Raw genomic sequence first — 23,160 nt, 5'->3', positions numbered from 1 at the left:
TTAATTAAATGAATACTTAGTATTTATTTGATTATTTAACCATCAATTAATGAATTAATTAAATTAATATTTAATTAATTCATCTTAACCCTCTTCTCCTATTAATTAAATAAATTATTCAATTTATTTATTTAAATCCCCCAAAATCCCACTCTCACATTTAAATAAATTAACATTTATTTAAAACACCTTTATCCTCCACCCACTTGTATTTTCCTACAAAAGCAAATTGCATAATTATTTTAAATAAATAATTTATTTAAATCACCTTTATCCTCCACCCACTTGTATTTTCCTACAAAAGCAAGTTGCACAACTATTTTATCCTATTTATCCTCACCCACTTGAAACCTTTAATGGTTTCCTTTAAAGTTTTCAAATTTGATGGCTTCCTTCTAAAGTCTTCTTAAGACTTTAATGGTTTTCCTTAAAGTCTTCAAGCCTTTAATGGTTTCCTTTAAAGTCTTCAAGCATTTTAATGCTTTATCTTTCTTTTTCTCATTTAAATAAATTAATATTTATTTGAATATTTATCCAAATGCAAATTACACCATTTAATTGAAATAAATGATTTTATTTTAATTGAAAATACCAAAATTTCTCCCACTTGCATTTTCCTACAAAATCCACTTGTATGCCTAAACCCCTTCTAGAATTTTCTAATCACTTCTAAATAACCTAACCCCTTCTCTAAACTTTGTCACATTCCTAAGCAAAAGGGAAGTCACTTCTCAAACCCTCAAAGTCTTTGATAACCATTGAAGACTTTCAACATTCAACCACTAAATGGCTCAAAGTCTTTGATAACCATTGAAGGCTTTCAACCTTCAACCATTAAATGGCTCAAAGTCTTTGATAACCATTGAAGGCTTTCAACCTTCAACCACTTAATCCCCAAAGTCTCCAATAACCATTAATGGTTACCTCAAACCCTCCCACATGGTTAAAACATTTGTTTTGACTCAACCTCTACCCAACCCAAAGGTCTCATCAGGTCATTAATGCTTTGACCATGATTATCTCTTAAACATTTGCACAAAGGTTTATCCTTGGATTAACTCTTAATCCAATGGGTAATCTTAATTTGGACTTGACCCTTAGCCTCTAGATAACCATGAGGTCTTCTCAGGCCTTTAATGCCTCCAACCTCTTCTCTCAACCCAATCCTATGTTGACACTTGTCACCATTTTATTGGTGCAAATTGTGCACATGGATCCTCAACTTTCAAACTTTGCCCTTGATTAAACCATTCAATCTTAACCCTTCATTTCCCCATTTCTTCTATAAATAGAGCCCTTCTCCTCAATCAAACAAAGAAGCATTAGAGTATTGTTGTTATACTGACATTAGCATAGAGTTTTTTCATAGTATCACTATCTACACTTGCATAGCATTTGCTTATCATATTCAACTATCTTGAATCTCCATATGGCATCCATGGCTAGTGCTAAAAGCTGAGAGCTACACTCATTTGAGACTTTGAGAGGAGAGGAACAAGGGAGGAGCAACTATGAGCATCTTGATTAGCTATTTTATTCTATGTTTATATGCTTTCTATTTCATGCTTAATATCTCTCTTGATATGCCTGTTTAGGATAATCTTTTGTTGCTAACACTAACGTTTGTTTCTTGTGCTCTTGTGTGTGTTGCCATCAAACAGATTTTCTAATCCTTTTTGCAGAGCATCAGATAAAAATATCCATACAAAAAACTCACACACAATTTTCTACTATAAACTTTATAATTTATATTAGAACTCTAAAAATATCATATATTTAATAATTAAAACAATTCCCTATCCAGCATTATAATATGTACCCTAACATGTCCTAATAATAAGAAAGTTGATGCAAACAAACCCACACAAATTTTTGTTAAACAACTAATAATGATCAATGATCATTATGTTTATGAATATATAAATTATTTTCTTCCAACACTTTTCAATGATCATCATACTCATGAATATAAAACAATGTTTGCTTACGAACTACTCATTTTAAATGAATGATAAACCATAATGACACTGTGGGTCGATTTGACCATGACACACAGATGGCACTTTATGGAGTGAGAGGACTCAGTCCCAAGAAGTAAGGACGGTGTTAAGGAAACGGTCGATGTGATTGAAGAAGAGGGGAAGAGCAATGGCACAAACTTTGTGGCCAAATTTCCGTGTCTTATCTCCCAGCATAGGAAAAAGCTAAACATAGATACAAATTCACCCTGTAGACAACAAATTGCGAGAAGTAACGTACCGTACAATTTCATCTGTCAATGCATTAAACGTCCACCTATTAAATTCCATTCCTTTTTTACCTTCTCTTTCCCTCCATTTTTCGCATGTTTTCATAAGCCAACATGGCTGCGTGATTTCTTTTTCATTTAAACATCTTCCCATTTCCAAACCGCAGTCTGCAATTTGTCGTCTCTGTAAATTTTATTTATAGGCCGGATATCTTGTGGGACATGCTTTTCGGTGTGTACTATCATTAGTATTTTCAAATTTGAGAAGACTCCTTCCTAGTTTGTTTTGGGGTTTGGAAATACTATATATAAATATATACAGATATATCTATTTGTAAGTTTGAGTAACATGAATTCCTGCTCCTCTAAATTGATCCCTGTAAAGCAAGAGCAGCATGAAGTAAGAGGATCCGAAAGAAAACTCTGCAGTTATGCTGACATTCCAGTGGTAGATCTGAGCAGTGATAGTGAAGATGAAGGGGATTGTGTGAACAATAAAAATAAGAGGAAACGGGGATCCACAGCCACAGATGAGGATGGAAATGGTTGTTGGTCTGGTCAGAAGAGGAGCGCGGTTGATGGTGATGATGATGAAGCTGTTGTTCTGCCTGCTGGGTTTTTGGATCCTCTGCCACCCATATCAGCTAAACAACCTCATAAGCCACCGCAAAACTCTGTCACGGTATCGTTGCTCCAACCTCAGGGAAAATCTTCGAACAAGGAATTCTGGAAGGCAGGAGATTATGAAAGCAATTCCAAAGATACCCAGAAAAGATCAGGTAACACATTGCCCTTGAGTTTTAAGAAATTTATTGCCCTGAATATGTCTTGAAAATACAGTAGAAATCAACAACATTCTACATTGTAATTTCAGATCAATAAACGCAATATGTAACATTTTGTGTCTCTTATAGGAATGACATATACAACCATTGAAATCCATATACACATATCCACCACAATATAAGAACCCTGATACCTTTTATTTTGTTTTTACTTTCTTTGAAGTCTGCAAGTAGTAGTTGACGTTGGCTTTGCCCCTCCACCTTACCAGTATCACATGTCAGCTAAAGCTACGGGCTTTACTCTTAGCGCTCTATGCCTTTACCGTAACACCACAACTCCCCTGGATGGTAATCAATATTATTGATGCAGCTAAACACAGCTATAATATGAACTCATAATAGAATCCACCCATTGTTCTGTGATTTTATAAAGCCATTGTAGTCCACATTGCATTTGCTGAGAAATCACCTATATGTTAGTTCTCTTTCACCTTGCCATTACAGCTTAAAAATCATGCCAATACAGATTATGTAAAGTCCATTCTTACCGCTGCACCCCACTACTGTCAAACTGCAATTCCCCTGGATGATAATCTAGAATTTTTTAATGTACCTAAACACATCTGAAATATGAATTCATAATGGAATCCATCCGTTGTTTATTGATTAGAGAAAGCTATTGTAGTCCAGATTGCGCCAGCTGAGAAATCATCCATATGTTGGTTATCTTTCGCTGTGCATCTACAGTATAAAATCCATGCTAATCCGGATTATGTCATGTAAGAAATCAACTGTAAATTTATTGTAGTTGCATTGCAGAAGCGACTGATATGGAAGACAATTTGGTAATAATTTAACAGAAAACTATACTAGGAAATGAACGCCTTTTTTCTATCAATAAATCATGCATATTATTAGTTATAAATGCCAGGCAACCAAAACGGTAATTGGGAGGCCAAATCGAGTCTGTGTAGCTATCATTGACATCTAGGGTTGTCTGATCTCTCTGGCACAAAATTTTCATGCCTTTTTGAATCACAAGACTTTGAAATGTTTAAATTCCTGAAATGATCAGATCTGTCATTTTACCCAAAGTTAAAAGATATGGAGATCTAGGAGGATGATTACCTCATCATTGCTGTCATTTCAGGTTCTTCAAGCTTAGAGGAAGAAAATTAATCAGCCACCTAAAAAGAAAAAAAATGGTTGCAGTGCAGACAGGTCACTTCTAGAGAGCCTTAGGAGGAACCTCACAGGTCAATTAAATATCCTCATAGGACAAATAATTATATTATTGAGAAATATTCAAAATCATCTACTGAAGCACATAGATTCTTTTTATATGGCAGGATTGTCCTTGGGATGAGCTTCTTAGTCTGTAACTCAATGAACTGCAATGCATCCTTATGAAAGTCGTAGCTCCAATGGCACAGATCCATAATATATTTAATTTTTCACTTTTGAAATTGACAAATTTTATATATGGTATGAGCTCTTTCTGAAACTCATTAAAGCCTACAGATTTTATTTTTTTCATACTTTACCATTGTTCTTTTTGCTAACCAGTGTTCTTTTATTTTTTCTGGGGCTATGTGGCCTTTTGCCAGCAGGCCCCATTGATTCTATTGAATCTATATTCACATAATCTCAAGGAGTGCTATTTTTAAGTGCTCCAATGTGTAATATTCCTGTGGGTGTGTGGCTACAAGTACCAAATTTATATGGGCTACACTTAAATGAATTGTGAAGAATGAGCTGTAGCTTCTTGTTTGTTGTACAATTATTGTCCACTTACTGCAAGCTTAACTTTTCTCTCTTCTTCATACTCAATGAATACCTTTTGTGCAGTTCTTTACTATAATTTAACCATTGCTTACATCTGCAACCTCTTCTTTGTGCACATGTTTGAATTCAGTTTGGAGAGAATTCAGAAAAGTTTTATTGGAGGATATGTTCGATAAATTTTTTAACTAGATTTAACAAACAGATAGCAGCATTTTAAGATGGATTTAAAGAATTATTTTGAAACTTCCAAATTTGAATTACTATCATGAAAAGTGATCAACCTGGCAAATATGGGTTACAGAATCAAATGATATAAACCATGTTTATGGAAATTTATCTGATGTCACCAATCCTCACTGCCTGACTCATTCAGACTTGAATCCAAGGAATCATTATATGTAGGACTGATACCATACTTCAGAAGTTTGGACTGTTAAAATATTTTAGAAGGCCAAAGGTTCAGCGATGCTTATTGCTTTTTCATAACATAATAATTCAATCACATATAATTTATCAAAAGATCTAAGCTTTGCACATTCCATGGTATTAGAAAAGAGCTTTTGGGAAACCTGTGTCCAAGTTTTTTGATCGACTTTCTCGATTGTTGATTTTTGTAGCCATGGTCGGATTCCTTCTAAGGCCGACATAGCTAATATAATTGTCTAATTGGCCTATCGGCCTTAGACAATTATAGGTCCGATTTATAGTCACTTATATGCTCCAATTTAGTCAACATAAATAAGTCGAGTTGTTTATGTAATTATCAATTTACATTTATCTTGGAAGGCCGACTTGGAAGTCCACCACCTTGCATTGAGTCGTGACATTTCTTGAAGGGTGCCGACTCTTGAGGAAGGGTCACCTTTGATCGGTATAAAGGAAGGGTGCATTCCTCTCCCTTATCAATAACATACTTTTCCTAGAGCAGATTGAATAATAGGTTAATCTGCATTATTTAGAAGAGAAGTGCTCGAGGGAGACGATAACCATTTATCGTCTATGGTTGGGAGGGCATCAATGATTTTAGTCATTGCCCGTGGTTAAACGAGCACATCAAATAACATGGTATTAGAGCAGCAAGAAGGTCTTGGGCCGCGAGTCACGTTTGAATGCATATGGCAAAGGCAGATTGGGAACATTTGTCATCGACGGTCCCTGTGTGGGTATAGTCTTTGCCAACTAGCGATATCGTGCAAAGTTTGTGGAGAACTTTGTAACTGCTTAATTCAACACCTTACACATACGCTGGAAATTAGAAGGGCCATCTGTGAGTGCGATGCTTCTTTGTTGCTCGGGCCTCTGTGTGAAGGAATTCAGCTCGAACAGTAATTTACAGAGCTCGTGGAACCGATTCATCCAATCCACACGCCATTAAGGTCGAAAACCCTAGCTTTGAAGTTGAAAAGTCCTCAACCATGGCCCATGGTCTCCACACCTTCAAAATGAGCTTGAACAATTAAATATAGACTTAAATCCATACGCTGTAAATCAGGTCTTGAAAATTCAGAACAATGTGGACATGGTGTTTGAGTTTTTTGCGTGGGCCAAGTCACAAAATGCACACGATTATTTTATTTACATGAGCATTGTTGAAATTCTAGTCCATGGGCACCGCTTTGATTTATTGTCTCAGGTCTTGGAAGACATGGATAGTGTGGGATTTCAGATGCACAGGTCCCTTTTCACGATTGTTATTGACGGCTATGTCTGGGCCAGATTTTTAGAAAAAGCCATTGAGATTTTTCATTGGATGTTAAGCTCAGATTGTGTGAAATTTGGCATTGATTATGGTCATTTCATTGACCTTCTCATCCGGAGTGGCAGCTTGGAGCTGGCCAAGAAGATTTACTTGCAAATGGTGGATCATGGATTTTCATTGATTGATTCTACTTATTCCAGTTTTATTCGTGTGCTCTGTGAAGTAAATGATATAGGGTTCGCTTGCGAGCTTTATGACTACATGTCCAGGTGAGGGCATGGAATGAGCATGTATGTGTATAATATATTTATTCATTGTATGTGTAAGGAAAAGAGATTGGACAAGGCGCTTGAAATTTTGGATAAAATGGGAGAGAATGGATGCAAACCCGATGTTGTAACTTATACTATGATAATTGATGGGCTGTGCAAGGCCGACCAAGTGAAGGGTGCAAGCCAGGTTTGGAATAAAATGGCGGAACAGGGATGTCCGCTGGATGCAATAGCCTGTGGAGCATTAATACAAGGTCTTTGCGGTTTAGGAAAAATTTATACAGCCTATAATTTGTTTATGATAATGAGCAAGAATATAGCTTTTGACAACTGTGTATATAATGCCCTAATTGGAGGGTTTTGTAAAGCCGACAAAGGATCCAAAGCACAGATTATTGCAGCCTTTATGGAGAGAAATGGCTGCTCTCTTGATGTGGTCACTTACAATACTTTGATCAACTATCATTGCAAAGAGGGGAAGTTGTATGAAGCCGAGAGGCTGATTCGTAAGATGATGAATAAGGGCATTGCTCCTAACAGCTATAGTTACAACGAGCTAATTGATGGCTTGTGCAGGGTTGGCAAGTTGTATAAAGCCTCTAGGCTTCTTTTTCAAACGATGGAGGTAGCTGGTTTAAGCAATGTTGTTTCTTACAACACGCTTATTAATGGGCTTTGCAAGCTTTGAAGAACTGGCACAACTTATAAGCTGGTAAAAAGTGAAATGGCACAGAAAGGTATTGTTCCAGATATTGTTACCTACACTACATTGGTAAATGGTTTCTTTGAGGAAGGTATTCGTGACCTTGAAGAGGAGATTTTCCATGAGATGATCAGAGAGGGTTTAACGCCTGATGCCATTTCATATACTGTTGTGATTGATCACTTATGTAGGCTGGACAGGGTTGATCAAGCTCGTGATTTGTTTATTGATATGGTGACATAGGGTTGTAGTCTTGATGTAGTTTCCTACAATTCTTTGATCTATGGATTCTACAAGGCATTTAGAGCAACTGAGGCTGTTGAAATTTTTGAACAAATGGTGAAGAATGGTTGCAATCTTGATGATCATACCTATAGCCTTCTCATCAGTGGTATATGCCAAGAAGGGAACTGGAACATAGCTTGTAAACTCTGGGAAGAAATGATGGAGAAGGGCTATCTGCTGGACACAAGCACCTGAGAAATTCTAGTAGATGTTGTTCATAAGAGGAACATGCTTGGAGGAAACAAAATCAAAGTTTTGAGAAGGACCTAAGTTGCAATGCAGATATAATATTATTCCATCAGTCTTAGATTCCAAGCCAACAATATGTCAAAGGCAATGGGCTTTCTGACATGCATTGGATTACAGAAGACATGGCCATGTTTTGCAACACATGCTTTGCTAGTACAATCAATCCAACAGAGTTGCCCTTGTGTTTATGTTGGGCTTATGTTTGAGAAAGAGTTTGCTAGGTTGATTGCCTTCTTGAAGTGGATGGTTGGACATGTGGTTTTTGCATCAGATTTGTGATGCTTGTATCCAAAGGCAATTTGAATACAAGTTGGATCGAGAAACAAATGAATGATGAAAAGAAGAGCTTGAGGCATCATCGCAGACAGGAGACTAGAGACACAGCTTGCTGAGTTGGTGATACATAACTGGAGGCATCCCTCTAAGAGGAAGAATCTATTCAGGTTATCATGTGATCAATTTCTTCGAAGAGGAGGAATTTGTTGAAAATGTAGCTAGGTCATATCCCTTGATTGGGCCGACCTAGCTTGGTAAATTTTAATGTGGCCTTCGGCCTTAAAATTTATTGTGTATGGGCCTATTTGGGATATTGTGTAACTTGTAAATTCAATAGGTCAGGACCTATTAATATGTAACTTGTAAAGTGTTATTGGTCAGGTCCTAACTGATGTAACTTGTGATATTGGTCTGACCCTATAATGGCGAATGTAACTTGTGGTTATAAATGGGTCTGACCTTATAATGTAACTTGTGAATTTGTAATTTGGTGCCAAAGATGACCTAGGCATAAGGGTTAAGGGCATGTATATAAAGGAAGTGACTTGAGGTCACAAGTGAGATAACACAAGCGAATATCATCTGCCTTAATGCGACCTGTTCTGCTCCAAAAGATCAGCGAACTAAATTATGAAGTCAGCGAAATTGTCTTCTAGCTGGGCGAACATCTTCCTAGGTCTGCCGAACCTGCTCCTAGGTCTGCCAAGCCTTCCCCAAGGCTGCCGAACCTGCTCCAACGCTGCTGAACTTACTTCAGGCTGGGCTACATCTGTTCTAGGGCAAGCGAACTCCCTCACATGATCTGCAATCAACAATCTGGGCGATTGTTCAAATCTGATCTGAACTGTGATTCAGATAAGTTCTTTGTATGCCCTAGAAGGGCAGTATTGTAATCTGCTGCTATACCTAATCTAATCAGATCTGAGATCTTTGGTTTTGGGTTTTTCCTCCAAGAGGGAGGTTTTCCTAGGGTACATGTGGGTTATGTGTATGGTTTACTTTGCATTCTGATTTTCTGTTCTATACTTCTAATCTGATCACTAAAAACTAATAGAATTAACATTCAGAGGGAGTTTGATATTTCATCAGAGGCAACCTTGGATGAGGAGGTTAGAAGGTTGATATCTGTTTCAGAGGGAGTCTAACGTTTCATCAGATGCAACCTTGGACGAGGAGGTCAGAAGGTTGATATCAGTTTCAGAGGAAGCCACATCATTGTGGAGACTTGTTAATGCATTCTTCTCTGTGAGTGAGAAGTTTGAGGTGCAAACCCTTGTTAATGCATTCTTCTTTGCGAGAGAAGATTGAGGTGCAAGCCCTTGGTAGTGCATTCTTCTCTGCGAGAGAAGTTTGAGGTGAAAGCCCTTGTTCCAGCCTTTGGGAGTAGCCATGGTGGATCCACCCTTCGGGGGTAGCCATGGTGGATGTCATGCGAGAGACTCCATGACTTAGCACTTGTGTTGAGTGATTCCATGGTGGATGTCATGTGAGAGACTCCATGACTTAGCACTTGGAGTAGCCATGGTGAACGTCATGATGAGATGACGACATCACGTTGAGTGATTTCGTGATGAGCACTTGTGTTCATTTCGATACATGGGAGTAGCCATGATGGACTCACCCTTTGGGAGTAGCCATGGTGGATTTCACTATGTGACTTAGATATCGAGAAGTATTCCTCCTTAGCTAAGAGGGAGTGTTGATGTTTGTAGCTATGGTCGGATTCCTTCTAAGGCCGACATAGCTAATATAATTGTCTAATTGGCCTATCGGCCTTAGATAATTATAGGTCCGATTTATAGTCACTTATATGCTCCAATTTAGTCAACATAAATAAGTCGAGTTGTGTATGTTATTATCAATTTACATTTATCTTGCAAGGCCAACTTGGAAGTCCACCACCTTGCATTGAGTCGTGACATTTCTTGAAGGGTGCCGACTCTTGAGGAAGCGTCACCCTTGATCGGTATAAAGGAAGGGTGCATTCCTCTCCCTTATCATTAACATACTTTTCCTAGAGAAGATCGAATAATAAGTTAATCTGCATTATTTAGAAGAAAAGTGCTCGGGGGAGACAATAACCATTTATCGTCTATGGTTGGGAGAGCATCAATGATTTGAGTCATTGCCCGTGGTTAAACGAGCACATCAAATAACATGGATCACATTGGGGGATCCAGCATCAGGCACTTAAGTAAGAATATCAGACTAGGACTCCTTATATAAACATCTTTAGTAAATACAAGTTGTCTGCAAGGCTCACTTCATGAATACTTAGTGAAGTACTCCTTTCAATCCAACCTTGCCATTTGTAGTGAATATGACTGGATCATTGCAATAGAGAATCACCATATCAATTGCAGATTGAATCTGGAAGTGGAGAATTGAAAGCATACTCAAAAATTGAATAGAGATGATGGTTTGGGTTATAGTTATTCATGGACACATATTGTCAACAATTAACATACTGTTTTTCCGAGTTTTTGGGATAAGCAGTTTTCAGGGATAACAATTGTTTTTCCAGATCTTTGGGATGGTAATGGGATGGCTATTAAATTAATGATGAAAACTTAATTGCACGTGGGCGTGTGGTCTAGTGGTATGTCTATTGGCTTGTTGGCGATAGGTAGCAAGTTAGAGTACTGCAGTGGACATTGTTTTGATTGAGTTGTTTAAATTGGCCCTTAGTGGATGAAGTATTGCAGTACGGGGATTACATCCCCCGTTTGTGGCCTACTAGATGGGGCTGGTTTATACCCAGATGGCTGGGGGGGTGGTATACTCGTCACCAATCAATCAAAATTTAAAAATAATAATTTGAAAACTTAATTACAAAACACAGTAAAAGAAGCTGTAATTTATCATTTATGTAAAGATAATGACTAAAAGAAGCTGAAATCCATACAAAGTTGTACTATTTTGCATTGGGGGTAGCGAGTCTTAATGTATTCTCACCCCTATCTTTAGCTTCTTGAATTGAAGTTGTACTATTGACCAAATGTACAACACATTTTTTTTCTAATTTTAATGATGTAATGTATCCAATGAGTCCATAAATGAGTATAAAAGTGTTTTCTATTAAATTTGATTCATTTGAATACAATTTGAGTACAAAATTGCATTGTCATGTGGAATATTGATACAATAGTTAGCTGCCAACTATTATGAACTTATCATGATTGCCTTTGAAAATCATCATCATAATTCATATATTGCATATTACAACATTTTGGATCTTCCTCTTCTCTGGTCTAGTAAAACTTTAGGATAGGTTCTAATCCTTGCACTCTGTTGCAGCTCATTGCTTGGCATTGAAGGTTGTGCTTATGGCTCCAAGTCCATCTCCATCCAGTTGTTGTATGGAAATGACTCTATCTCATTGATGTTATTCGATTACAATCAAGTAGATCCTTTTGTTGTAGCCACATCCTCCATTATCTACCTCTCAAAATTAGGAATCTTATTTGCAATAAACAATGGGGTCTCCTTATCTTGCCTTAATCCAATTTCTATAAGGATCAATGTCATCTAAATCAGTGACCTTTGATTTGTACTCTTCCTTTTTTGTGCAAAGTTGAAGGTTGTATTGCATTTTATAATAATAATGGATTTTAAATCTTTGATATAGATAGTATGATTTGTCATCATTGATCAATGATATTATGATAGTGATAAAGATAATTGTCTAATTTGTGGATTCTAGTCTCCACTGACAAAGCCCCTCATTGCAATAAAACTTCTTATATGACAAGAAATCCCTTAACTAGTTGGGGTTTGGGGGTGGAGACCCAAATGGGGTTAAGGGGCAACAACCCTCATGGTGGTCTAAGGGGAATGCCCCCAATGGGTTTGAGGCGTACTGCCCCTCGTGCGGGTTTGGGGGCATCACCCTCAATTGGGTTGAGGGGCATCATCCTCAATTGGGTTGAGGGGGCAATGCTCTCTTGAGGATTTGGGGGCATTTCCCCTAGCGGGGTTGAGGGTTAGTGCCCCTTGTGGCATTTAAGGGTAGCACCCCAGATGCATTTCTTGAGGGTGAAATTAGGTATTTGGCACATTTTTGTTTATAAAAATGTTATAAAAACTGATTTTTTGGGACTGGCTGAGTCAATTGCATTGAGTTGTCAAGTTTTTCTAAAAAACTAACCAAAACTTTGACAAGTGCTTGCCAAAAACTTGCTAGAAAAACTTTGTAAGTTTTTGGGCGAGTTACTTGTTGATAAACAAGGTGAAGAAAAGCTTGCAAAGTTAATCTTAGAGTTTGCAAATCTGAATCTTCAATATTAAACCTTTAAAAGAGTGATTGCAGAATCAAAACAAGAAAGAAAGAATGAGTACATAGTCAACACTAGATTTATGTGGAGAAACACTTTCTCCACCAGAGAAAGAGAGGCAAGGATATTACTAATTGGGTTCTTCCCATAGTGTGTTGGTTATGTGGTGGTGTTGTTGTTGTGACCCTGTCATAACCCCACATTTTTGTAATTTTTTTAATAAAAAATAATAATAATCATTTATACCTACCATTATTTAAAAAAGAAGAAACGACTCCTTGTTTATATTAATATAATGATTATGTTTTAATTATTAATTCTTAAATTAACTTTACCATAAATAGTGTTAAATAAATATATAAACTATAAATATGCAATATAGAACTTAATACATTATAAATATTGTTATTTTGAAATAAGATATTACCCTCATGTGAAATTATTAAAAACTATATTAATACACAAAAAAAAACACTTGTAATATATCATTTTAGGCGTATTCCACCCAACAAATCGCATTATGTGTAATGCAATGTGTTTGGGGGAAAAAGTCTGATACGACGCGTAAGGTTAAAGCGCCGAGAGGAGTCACGGGGAACCAGGGAGCGGTGATTCCAATAGTCACCACCGCTTGCCCTTTCTCCAGCAGTCACGACCCGTGGACAAAGCCGCGCAACCCTCACGATTAGTATTTAGCATGACGTGAGGGGAAGAAGGAGAGGAAGGCGCGAGGAATTGGATCGGGGAAAAGATAGAGTTAAAGCGGGAAGTGCACAAGTAAGTCACTCGTCCGCCCATAAATACTTCTGCAGTAAACTTGTTCGAAATTAGTAGGGTTACGCACTTAAGAATCGTTGTTCATTAAAACATTAATGCATAAAAATATGTAGTTTATTTAATACAGTTCATAGCAGATGCATAGACATGGCTAGAGTATAATGAAGCAGAGATTAATATCATAAATCAATATAATATTTCAAACGATATAATATATATATATATATATATATATATATATATATATATAAACGTATAGGGGTATACAATGTGAATAAAATCCTCATGGGCTAAATTAACTAATAAATAGACTACAACTACTTTTTAAGGAATAAACAACATTATGCAATTAAGGACTAGTAGGTATGATATAAGTTACTACCAAGATTATGAATAAAGCAATTGCATATCCAAACCCAGTGAGATAGATGAGGAATTAGGCAACAGGGATAGCAGGAACTAGGCCTCTGCCAGGTAGGCCACCCACTGCAGTTGACAAAGGGCTACTGGCAGTTGGGCCAAGGGGGAGTGTACCGCCCTTGGGCCTGATAAGCGCTACGGGCATCCTATGGTAGCTAGTCCTCTCAATCACATTAGGAACTAAATATGGGAATTGACTTATTGATAACAAGTGACTTTAAGTGAATTTGGCTAATTACACTATAAATAAATTATTCATACTCGAAAATAAATTGTTGAAATCCATTGTTTATATGTTTCTTTAGATTGCGGAGTTGGGGACATTACAATTGGTATCAGAGCCACGATTCTGCCATCCTGTTAAGGGTTGTTAATGCAAACTTATCAAAGGAGAACCAGGGGAAGTATTAACCACATGGGTGAACCATTGGAAAATGAACTTAGAACATTTATGGAAAACAATGATAGAAAAACTCAAGCTCTAATAGAGCAAAATGAAAAAACAAGTCGGGCTTTGCTTCAAGCCTTACAAGATATGAATACCACCATGAATACTCTTAGGAATCATTCCAATGGCAGAGAAGAAAACTCTAATCATTCTGAGAACACTCATAATACATCCTCTAGCTCCAGGATTCAAAAACCCAATTTCCTACCTAGAGAGGGAAATAATAGGGAAGAAACAAATAACTCCTCCTTGAATAACACAGAAGAAATGGCTGTGGCCTACGCTGGATTAGGACTAGAAGTAAGAGAGGTTGTATCTTTTAGGGAGTTTTGTGAAGCAAAGAAAAATGAGACCCCTAGGAGAAAACCATTCAGCAGGGATCTAAAACACAAAGTAAATAAACTATCAATACCTAACTTTGATGGCTCCGGAAAAATATCAGCCCAAGCATGGATACAAAAACTTAATACATATTTAAATCTCAGCCCCATGACAGAAGACGATGCAGTCCAATTTGCCATTTTGCACATAGAAGGTTTAGCCCATGAGTGGTGGTATCATGGCACCCTCGCACAAGGTCATGACGGTATAACAACATATGACGAGTTCACTCAGAAACTCATTAAGAGATTTGAGAGGAAACACCCACAAAAAGATTTCAAAGAATTAACCCTCTTAAGACAAAGGGGAACAGTGGAAGAATACATCACTGAATTTCAAAAAATTTCCGTAAGGGTCTCAGGAGTGGATGAGGATAGGCTCACCTATCTTTTTGTGGAGGGACTCAAAGACTCCATTAAAGGATTGATGAGAGCATTGAAACCCCCTACCCTAGACGATGCCATAGATAAAGCTTTGGGCCTAGAAGACACTTCAACTTGGGAGAAACCCTCCAAAACATTCACTAAAAATACACATACTAAAGAATGGCCTAGGAAGGGAAACACCTTTAAAGAAAGGGAAGAGCTTAAGAGAAAGAACGTATGTTACCATTGTCATGAGAAATGGGAACGTGGTCACAGTTGCAAAGAGGGAAATGAAAGAGATATGCTTAGGAAAAAAAATCTGTGTTTTAAGTGCAAAGAAAAGTGGCAACCGGGTCACATATGCGGGACGAAGAGCCAAGCCCACAACTTGAAAGCCTTATCTAGTGATGAAGAAGAAGAATTCAATGAACCCCCAAGCAAAAGAGAAAAACTTACCGAAGATGTGCAAGTATCATTAGCAGTAATTTCCGTAGCCTCAAAACACCATCCCTTTAGAATCAAAAGTGCGATCAAAGGGCAGAGAGTAATTGCACTACTGGATAGCGGGGCTACCCACAACTTTATTGATAAAAGCTTGGTTAAGAGATTGAAGCTGACAACACAAGAGTTTAAGGGTTTCCAAGTAGCCCTTGCCGATGGATCCACTTCCTCATGTAACAAAAAAATCCTTCAATTAAGCATAACATTAGGGAAATACCCTACCAAAGAAGATTTCTATGTGGTCGAGTTAGGGGATTCAGATGTAATCCTAGGAATTCCTTGGATACATTCCTTGGGAAGATTCTATCTCGATCACCCCAAATTGGAACTATGTTTCACTCAAAATGGACAGGAAGTGTTAATCAAAGGGTTGCATGATGGCACAACCAGAATGGTAACCTCCAAAAGAATGGAAAGGATTTTTAGACGTAGTCAAGGAGAGTGGGCTGCCCAATGCATGATACTAGACCAAAATTCAAACCAAGGGGAAGTCATTCATGTTGATATTAAACCCATTATTAGAAAACATAAAAGGGTGTTTGAAGACATCCCAAAAGGACTGCCACCCAAGAGGGGGTTTGAACACACTATTGAACTTGAAGAAGGTGCAAAACCAGTGATCTCCACCCCTTATCGCCACCCAAGGGGCTATAAGGAAGAAATTGAGAAAGCTATCAAAGAGCTTCTAGAAATGGGGCACATTCAACCTAGCTCCAGTCCTTTCGCCTCCTCCGTTGTACTGGTAAAAAAGAAGGATGGGACCATGCGGATGTGCATTGATTATAGAGCACTCAATAAGAAGACTATAAAAAACCGATACCCCATCCCTAGGGTGGACGAACTTATAGATGAATTACATGGAGCAGTATACTTTTCAAAAATAGATTTGAGATCGGGATACCATCAAATAAGATTGAGGAAGGAAGATGTTCCCAAAACAGCTTTCCGATGCCACTATGGTCACTTTGAGTTTTTGGTCCTTCCATTTGGCCTTACAAATGCCCCTGCCACCTTCCAGTCATGCATGAACCACATCTTTAGGGGGCAGTTGAGGAAGTTCCTATTAGTATTTTTTGATGATATATTGATTTACAGCAAAACTTGGGAAGCACACTTGAGACATATAGATGAAATATTGGGCCTACTTGAACAACATTCTCTTTTTGCCAAAATGTCAAAATGTGAGTTTGGGATGGAAGAAATTTTGTATCTTGGTCATAAGATCAGTACCCATGGAGTTAAGGTGGATGAAGAAAAAATTGAAGCCATCAAAAATTGGCCAAAGCTCCGAACCCTTACTCATCTCAGAGGTTTCCTAGGTTTATGCAGTTACTATAGAAGATTTGTTAAAGGATTTTCGAAGCTAACTTCTCCCTTAACCAATTTAACTAAGAAGGGAGCATTCTTATGGTCAGATGAAGCCCAATCCGCATTTGAAAAACTTAAAGAGGTAATGAGTTCTTGCCTCGTCTTAGCAATTCCGGACTTTTCAGCACCTTTTGAGCTTTATTGCGATGCCTCAGGAGAAGGCATTGGAGCTGTCTTAATGCAAAAAAAACATCCCATAGCCTTTGAAAGCAGGAAACTTCGAGACACAGAAAGAACCTATTCAGTTTATGATAAAGAAATGCTAGCTATTATGCATGCATTAGAGAAGTTCAGACAATACCTGATTTGTGGGAAGTTTATAGTTAAAACTGATCATAATAGCTTGAAGTTCTTTCTCAATCAAAAAGATTTGAATGATAGACAACAGAAATGGGTGAGTAAACTTCAGGCATATAATTTCGACATAGAATATATGAAAGGGAAATATAATGTTGTGGCAGATGCCCTCTCAAGGAAACCCTACTTGGGGTCTTTATCAGTCCTATCTATAGATTGGAAGGCAGCTCTAAGTACCGAATATGCCAAAGACAAATTCTCTAGCAACATTCTAGATGGGAAAGAAACAGATGAAAATTACCGGGTAATTGATGACCTCATCCTCTACAAAAACAGAATCTATGTTCCATCAGGGTCAAATATGAAAAAAGACATTATAAGGACTTATCATGACCTTCCTTTAGCAGGTCATCAAGGGTATTATAAGACCTACAAGCAGATCAGAGAAAGATTTTCATGGAAGGGGCTGAAGGAAGATGTACTGAGGCACACCCAAGAATGCATGGTGTGTCAAAGAAATAAAGAAGAACACACTTTTCCCTCAGGATTACTCCAACCACTACCCATCCCAAATCAAAAATGGGAGAGTATATCCATGGACTTCATAACAGGACTCCCAAAGGTACATAATAAAGACTGCATTTTTGTAGTAGTGGACAGATTAACGAAATATGCTCATTTTATGGCCATTCCTTCAAGTTTCGGAGCATCACAAGTGGCTGACGTTTTCTTTAAGGAAATCTTCAAGCTACACGGCTTACCCAAGAATATTGTGAGTGATAGAGATAGACCATTTCTTAGCATATTTTGGCAAGAACTATTCAAACTAGCCGGGACAGAGTTAACACCCAGTACCAGTTATCATCCACAGACCGATGGGCAAACTGAAATCGTAAACAAATGGATAGAAGGTTATCTAAGGAATTATGTTTCAAGTCAGCAAAATGCTTGGGTAAAATGGCTTCATCTTGGAGAGTATTGTTACAACACAACCCATCATATGTCAATTAGAATGAGTCCCTTTAAGGCTCTCTATGGGTATGAAGCAACATCCTTTGGGGATCTCATCCGCTCAGAAAGTCATGTACCGGTTGCAAAGGATTTCCTCCAGCAAAACACAGATATCATGAATGCCCTTAAAGATAATCTTCACCAAACACAAAACCAACAGAAACTGTATGCGGACAAAAAAAGAATTGAGAGATCTTTTGAAGTAGGAGACTTGGTATTTTTAAGACTCCAACCTTATAAGCAGTCATCCATTAAAATCAGTGGAGCTGAGAAATTGAAACCACGATTCTATGGTCCTTATAAAATTTTGAGAAGGATAGGTGAAGTGGCCTATGAATTGGAGCTACCAGATCACAGTAAAATACACAATGTATTTCATGTATCCCGATTAAAAAAGGTTTTGGGTTTACACATTTCGCCTTGTACCGAGCTACCCCCAATTGATAATGAAGGGAAGTTGATTTTGGAGCCTGAGCTCATCCTTGACAAGCGAGAAAGAGAATTAAGGAGAAGGACCATAACGGAGTATTTAGTCAAATGGAAGAACCTTCCTAGGGAAGATGCCACATGGGAGGGAGATGAGACCATTAATCATCTTAATCCCAGATTGCTTGAGGACAAGCAAATTTGAGTGGGGAGGGCTGTCATAACCCCACATTTTTGTAATTTTTTTTATAAAAAATAATAATAATCATTTATACCTACCATTATTTAAAAAAGAAGAAATGACTCCTTGTTTATATTAATATAATGATTATGTTTTAATTATTAATTCTTAAATTAACTTTACCATAAATAGTGTTAAATAAATATATAAACTATAAATATGCAATATAGAACTTAATACATTATAAATATTGTTATTCTGAAATAAGATATTACCCTCATGCGAAATTATTAAAAACTATATTAATACACAAAAAAAAACACTTGTAATATATCATTTTAGGCGTATTCCACCCAACAAATCGCATTATGTGTAATGCAATGCGTTTGGTGGAAAAAGTCTGATACGACGCGTAAGGTTAAAGCGCCGAGAGGAGTCACGGGGAACCAGGGAGCGGTGACTCCAATAGTCACCACCGCTTGCCCTTTCTCCAGCAGTCACAACCCGTGGACAAAGCCGCGTAACCCTCGCGATTAGTATTTAGTATGACGTGAGGGGAAGAAGGAGAGGAAGGCGCGAGGAATTGGATCGGGGAAAAGACAGAGTTAAAGCGGGAAGTGCACAGGTAAGTCACTCGTCCGCCCATAAATACTTCTGCAATAAGCTTGTTCGAAATTAGTAGGGTTACGCACTTAAGAATCGTTGTTCTTTAAAACATTAATGCATAAAAATATGTAGTTTATTTAATACAGTTCATAGCAGATGCATAGACATGGCTAGAGTATAATGAAGCGGAGATTAATATCATAAATCAATATAATATTTCAAACGATATAATATATATATATATAAACGTATAGGGGTATACAATGTGAATAAAATCCTCATGGGCTAAATTAACTAATAAATAGACTACAACTACTATTTAAGGAATAAACAACATTATGCAATTAAGGACTAGTAGGTATGATATAAGTTACTACCAAGATTATGAATAAAGCAATTGCATATCCAAACCCAGTGAGATAGATGAGGAATTAGGCAACAGGGATAGCAGGAACTAGGCCTCTGCCAGGTAGGCCACCCACTGCAGTTGACAAAGGGCTACTGGCAGTTGGGCCAAGGGGGAGTGTACCGCCCTTGGGCTTGATAAGCGCTACGGGCATCCTATGGTAGCTAGTCCTCTCAATCACATTAGGAACTAAATATGGGAATTGACTTATTGATAACAAGTGACTTTAAGTGAATTTGGCTAATTACACTATAAATAAATTATTCATACTCAAAAATAAATTGTTGAAATCCATTGTTTATAGGTTCAAATCTCCATTGAGCGATTATGAGTGTAGGCTTGTGCCTTTGTTGATCGAATGTGCTTGTGGGTTTGAGCCTCAATTCTGTTAAACAAGGATGAGGTCCCTTGTTTGTGACCTCGCCGGTTCATAGCTTCGGTTCAAAAGCATTTCACATGGTATTGGAGGACGTGTTGTGCTAGTGTCACTGGTCACTTTAAAAAGTTTACTTGACACTTTGGAAAAAAAGTATATTACTAATTCAAAGAAGATAATACATCAACTCACTTCTCTATAACAATCTGTAGAATCCAATAGTGCTTGTATACTTGCACAGCTAAACAAAAACCTTTTTTTAATATCACCATTAACTCAAGGCCCTAATTTATAGAGACTTTTGGAAGTGAATATCATTGTGGTATCACAAAATAACAAGTAGAAAACTGCTTGGAAAAATCCCACGCCTACCTCCTTGGAAACATCAATTACAACCCAAAATAGCCACTTATAGATGCTCTTATGTCATATGACATCTTTTGCGCATGTCGCCTAGGGAAGGAATCTTATGACATTTGTCATGGAATCTTATGTCAATTGCCATAACTTTCATAGATACTTTTACAACTTATGACAAATGTCATAACACCTCAAAATCGCTAATTCCCAAGGTGGGCGCCTATGGTAAATAACTTTGCCATTTTATAGTTATTGTGGTCCCTGTGCAGTGAAAGTAACTTAGTAATTGCCTGTTGGTAAATAGACATTTGGGTAGCAGTAAAAAAAATAATTATCAGTACCGATGAAACCCTCCATCCCTTATGGGTGAATTACAAACAATATTAATCTTTGGTTCTGTATCACCACTACTTATGGTAACGATTGGATTTTCCCAAGAATCAGGCAAAGAGTAAATCAACATAATACGTTTATCATCATCTTCTAACTTAACATCTATCAATGGAAGTTGACTTATAATCAAATTAAAACATTCAAATGTTCAACAATAGAATCACCATTCTTCATCTTTAATGAATACAAACTTCTTTTGAGATATAACTTGTCAGACAAATTTTTGGTTTGATAGACTTCACCTATCTTCCTCCACAACTTGTATGCAGTATCTTCAGTAGAGATATTCATGAGGATAGAATCCATAAGACATAACCGAGTGGTTCCTTGTGCCTCCTTGTCTAATTTCCTTCAATCTTCATCCAACATGGTAGAGGTAATTTGTTTTTTTCTTTCAAAATTGCCGACCACTGATTTCTCTCTTCAAGGAGATCTGCTACTTTCAGCTTTCACATCTCATAATCAGTACCATTGAACTTCACTATATCCTAGCAAGAGGTAGAGGTCATGGTATACAATCTCTTACAAGTTTGCAAAAAAACCCACAAAGCAAAATCTCCCACTACAACAAAAAACCTTCAACACTAAGAGAAAGGTGACCCTCACTCAATAGAATCGTTAGCTCTGATACCAAATGTTGATTAATGAGGTGAAGAAAGATTGCAAAGTTAAATTTTAAACTTAGAGTTTGCAAATCTGAATCTTAAAGATTAACCATTTAAAAGAGTGATTGCAGAATCAAAGCCAGAAAGAAAGAATGGGAAACTGTCAACACCACAGTTATGTGGAGAAACTTTTGGGAAAAAACTCCACCGGAGAAAGAGAGGCAAGGGTATTACTAATCCAAAAAGCTAATACAACATTACACTTCTCTAGAAAACTTTGTAGAATTCAGTAGCACTTGGATACCTGCATAGTTGAACAATTTTTTTTATATCATTGTTGTCCTCATTTTTGTTTTAAAAAATGAAGGACCATTACATAAATTTTTTGTCAAAAATTAAAATTTTTACTCTATGGCATGCTTCCCGAGGCAGAATTTTGCCTAATCCCTGGGCTGGACTAATTTTTAGTCCATCTTTAAACCACGTTTCAAATTTCATCACATTCTGGGTCCGTTTGCTATGCCCTTCCTTCAATTTCGGGTTTTTTCTCCCTAACTGCAGGTGGGAAATTTTCCATGAATTGCAAGTTTTAATGTTTTCCTTTGTTTTGGTCTTTGTAAGGATTTTTTTGGCTAATTACAAGTGCATTTTATTGAAAAAAGAACTTGTAACTTACTTTTTATTTCCCCTTTGATGCTTTTTGGCTTTTTAAGTCATAATAGGGATTTTTTGGATAAGTTACAAGTTAATTTTAAATTGCATATTTACAAGTCACTTGTAATTCTTTTGAAAAACCCCTATTTTAATGTCTTTTGTTTGTAATGGGGATTTTATTCCCCTATTGCATGTGTTGAGTTATTAAAATCTGTTGTAGGGATTTTATTTTCCCTTTACAAGTTATTTATAACTTTGCATATCTCTCTCCAAAACCCGATTTTGCTTAGAAATGGAATAAAGTGACAATTTTAAACTTTGCTATTGTGCCCAAAAAACCCAATTTTCTCCATAAAGTGTAAATTGAGGAATTTTAAACTTGCAATTGGATTTCTAAAACCCAATTTTGCCTTGTTGAGAGAAAAGTAACATTTTAAACTTGCTGTTGTGCCCAAAAAATCTGATTTTCACTATTACATGTAAAATGAAACTTGTTGTTCTTTCCCAAAAATCCGACCAACAATATTGGAGGATTTTGTTGAAGATTTCCAACGATTTTTGTGGAGAAATTCAGGGAGGAGGAAGACGTTTTGGATTCCTTCCTATTTCATGCATTTTCCAACTCGCTTCACGCCATTTGGAAGACATTATCGCTGGTTTTATGGTGTTTTAACAACAAAAACGTTTTTGAAAAATGCCACGATTTGCCTCATTCAAGTGCCACGAATCTTGTCTTTCCTAAATCGTTTTGGCTTGTCTTGCCTAGCCGTGGAGGTTGGGTGCTTTACTTGACCGATTCTTCATGCTTTTAATGGGCATTTTGATACATATGGCGTTTTTTCAAAAACGTGGCTAGGGTTTGAATCTTCTTCTTTTGTCTATAAGAGATTCTTTCTCTTCATGATAGTTGTTAGTTTTGTTTTGCTCTTTCCTAAAATTGGTTTTGTGAGAGATTTTTTCCTTTTGTTCCAAGTTTGCAAAGCAATTTGCAAATTGCATTGTCTTTCCC

At 37.2% G+C, this 23,160-nt stretch overlaps 1 protein-coding gene across 1 annotated transcript in view; it reads left to right on the top strand.

Moving 5' to 3' along the window:
- The first annotated feature begins 2,049 nt into the window (after positions 1 to 2,049).
- LOC131066919 (protein MICRORCHIDIA 5) overlaps positions 2,050 to 23,160 on the top strand; it is a 131,693-nt gene continuing 110,582 nt past the window's right edge. Inside the window, exon 1 of the mRNA XM_058001817.2 lies at positions 2,050 to 3,027. Within this exon, the coding sequence (XP_057857800.2) occupies positions 2,598 to 3,027 (430 nt within the window). The 5' untranslated portion in view covers positions 2,050 to 2,597. The remainder of the gene's footprint in view (positions 3,028 to 23,160) is intronic.

This window comes from Cryptomeria japonica, chromosome 9 (assembly GCF_030272615.1).
Source record: "Cryptomeria japonica chromosome 9, Sugi_1.0, whole genome shotgun sequence".
Lineage (NCBI taxonomy): Eukaryota > Viridiplantae > Streptophyta > Pinopsida > Cupressales > Cupressaceae > Cryptomeria > Cryptomeria japonica.
Note: the sequence above shows the minus strand (reverse complement) of the source record. Positions and strands in the feature narration are given on the sequence as shown.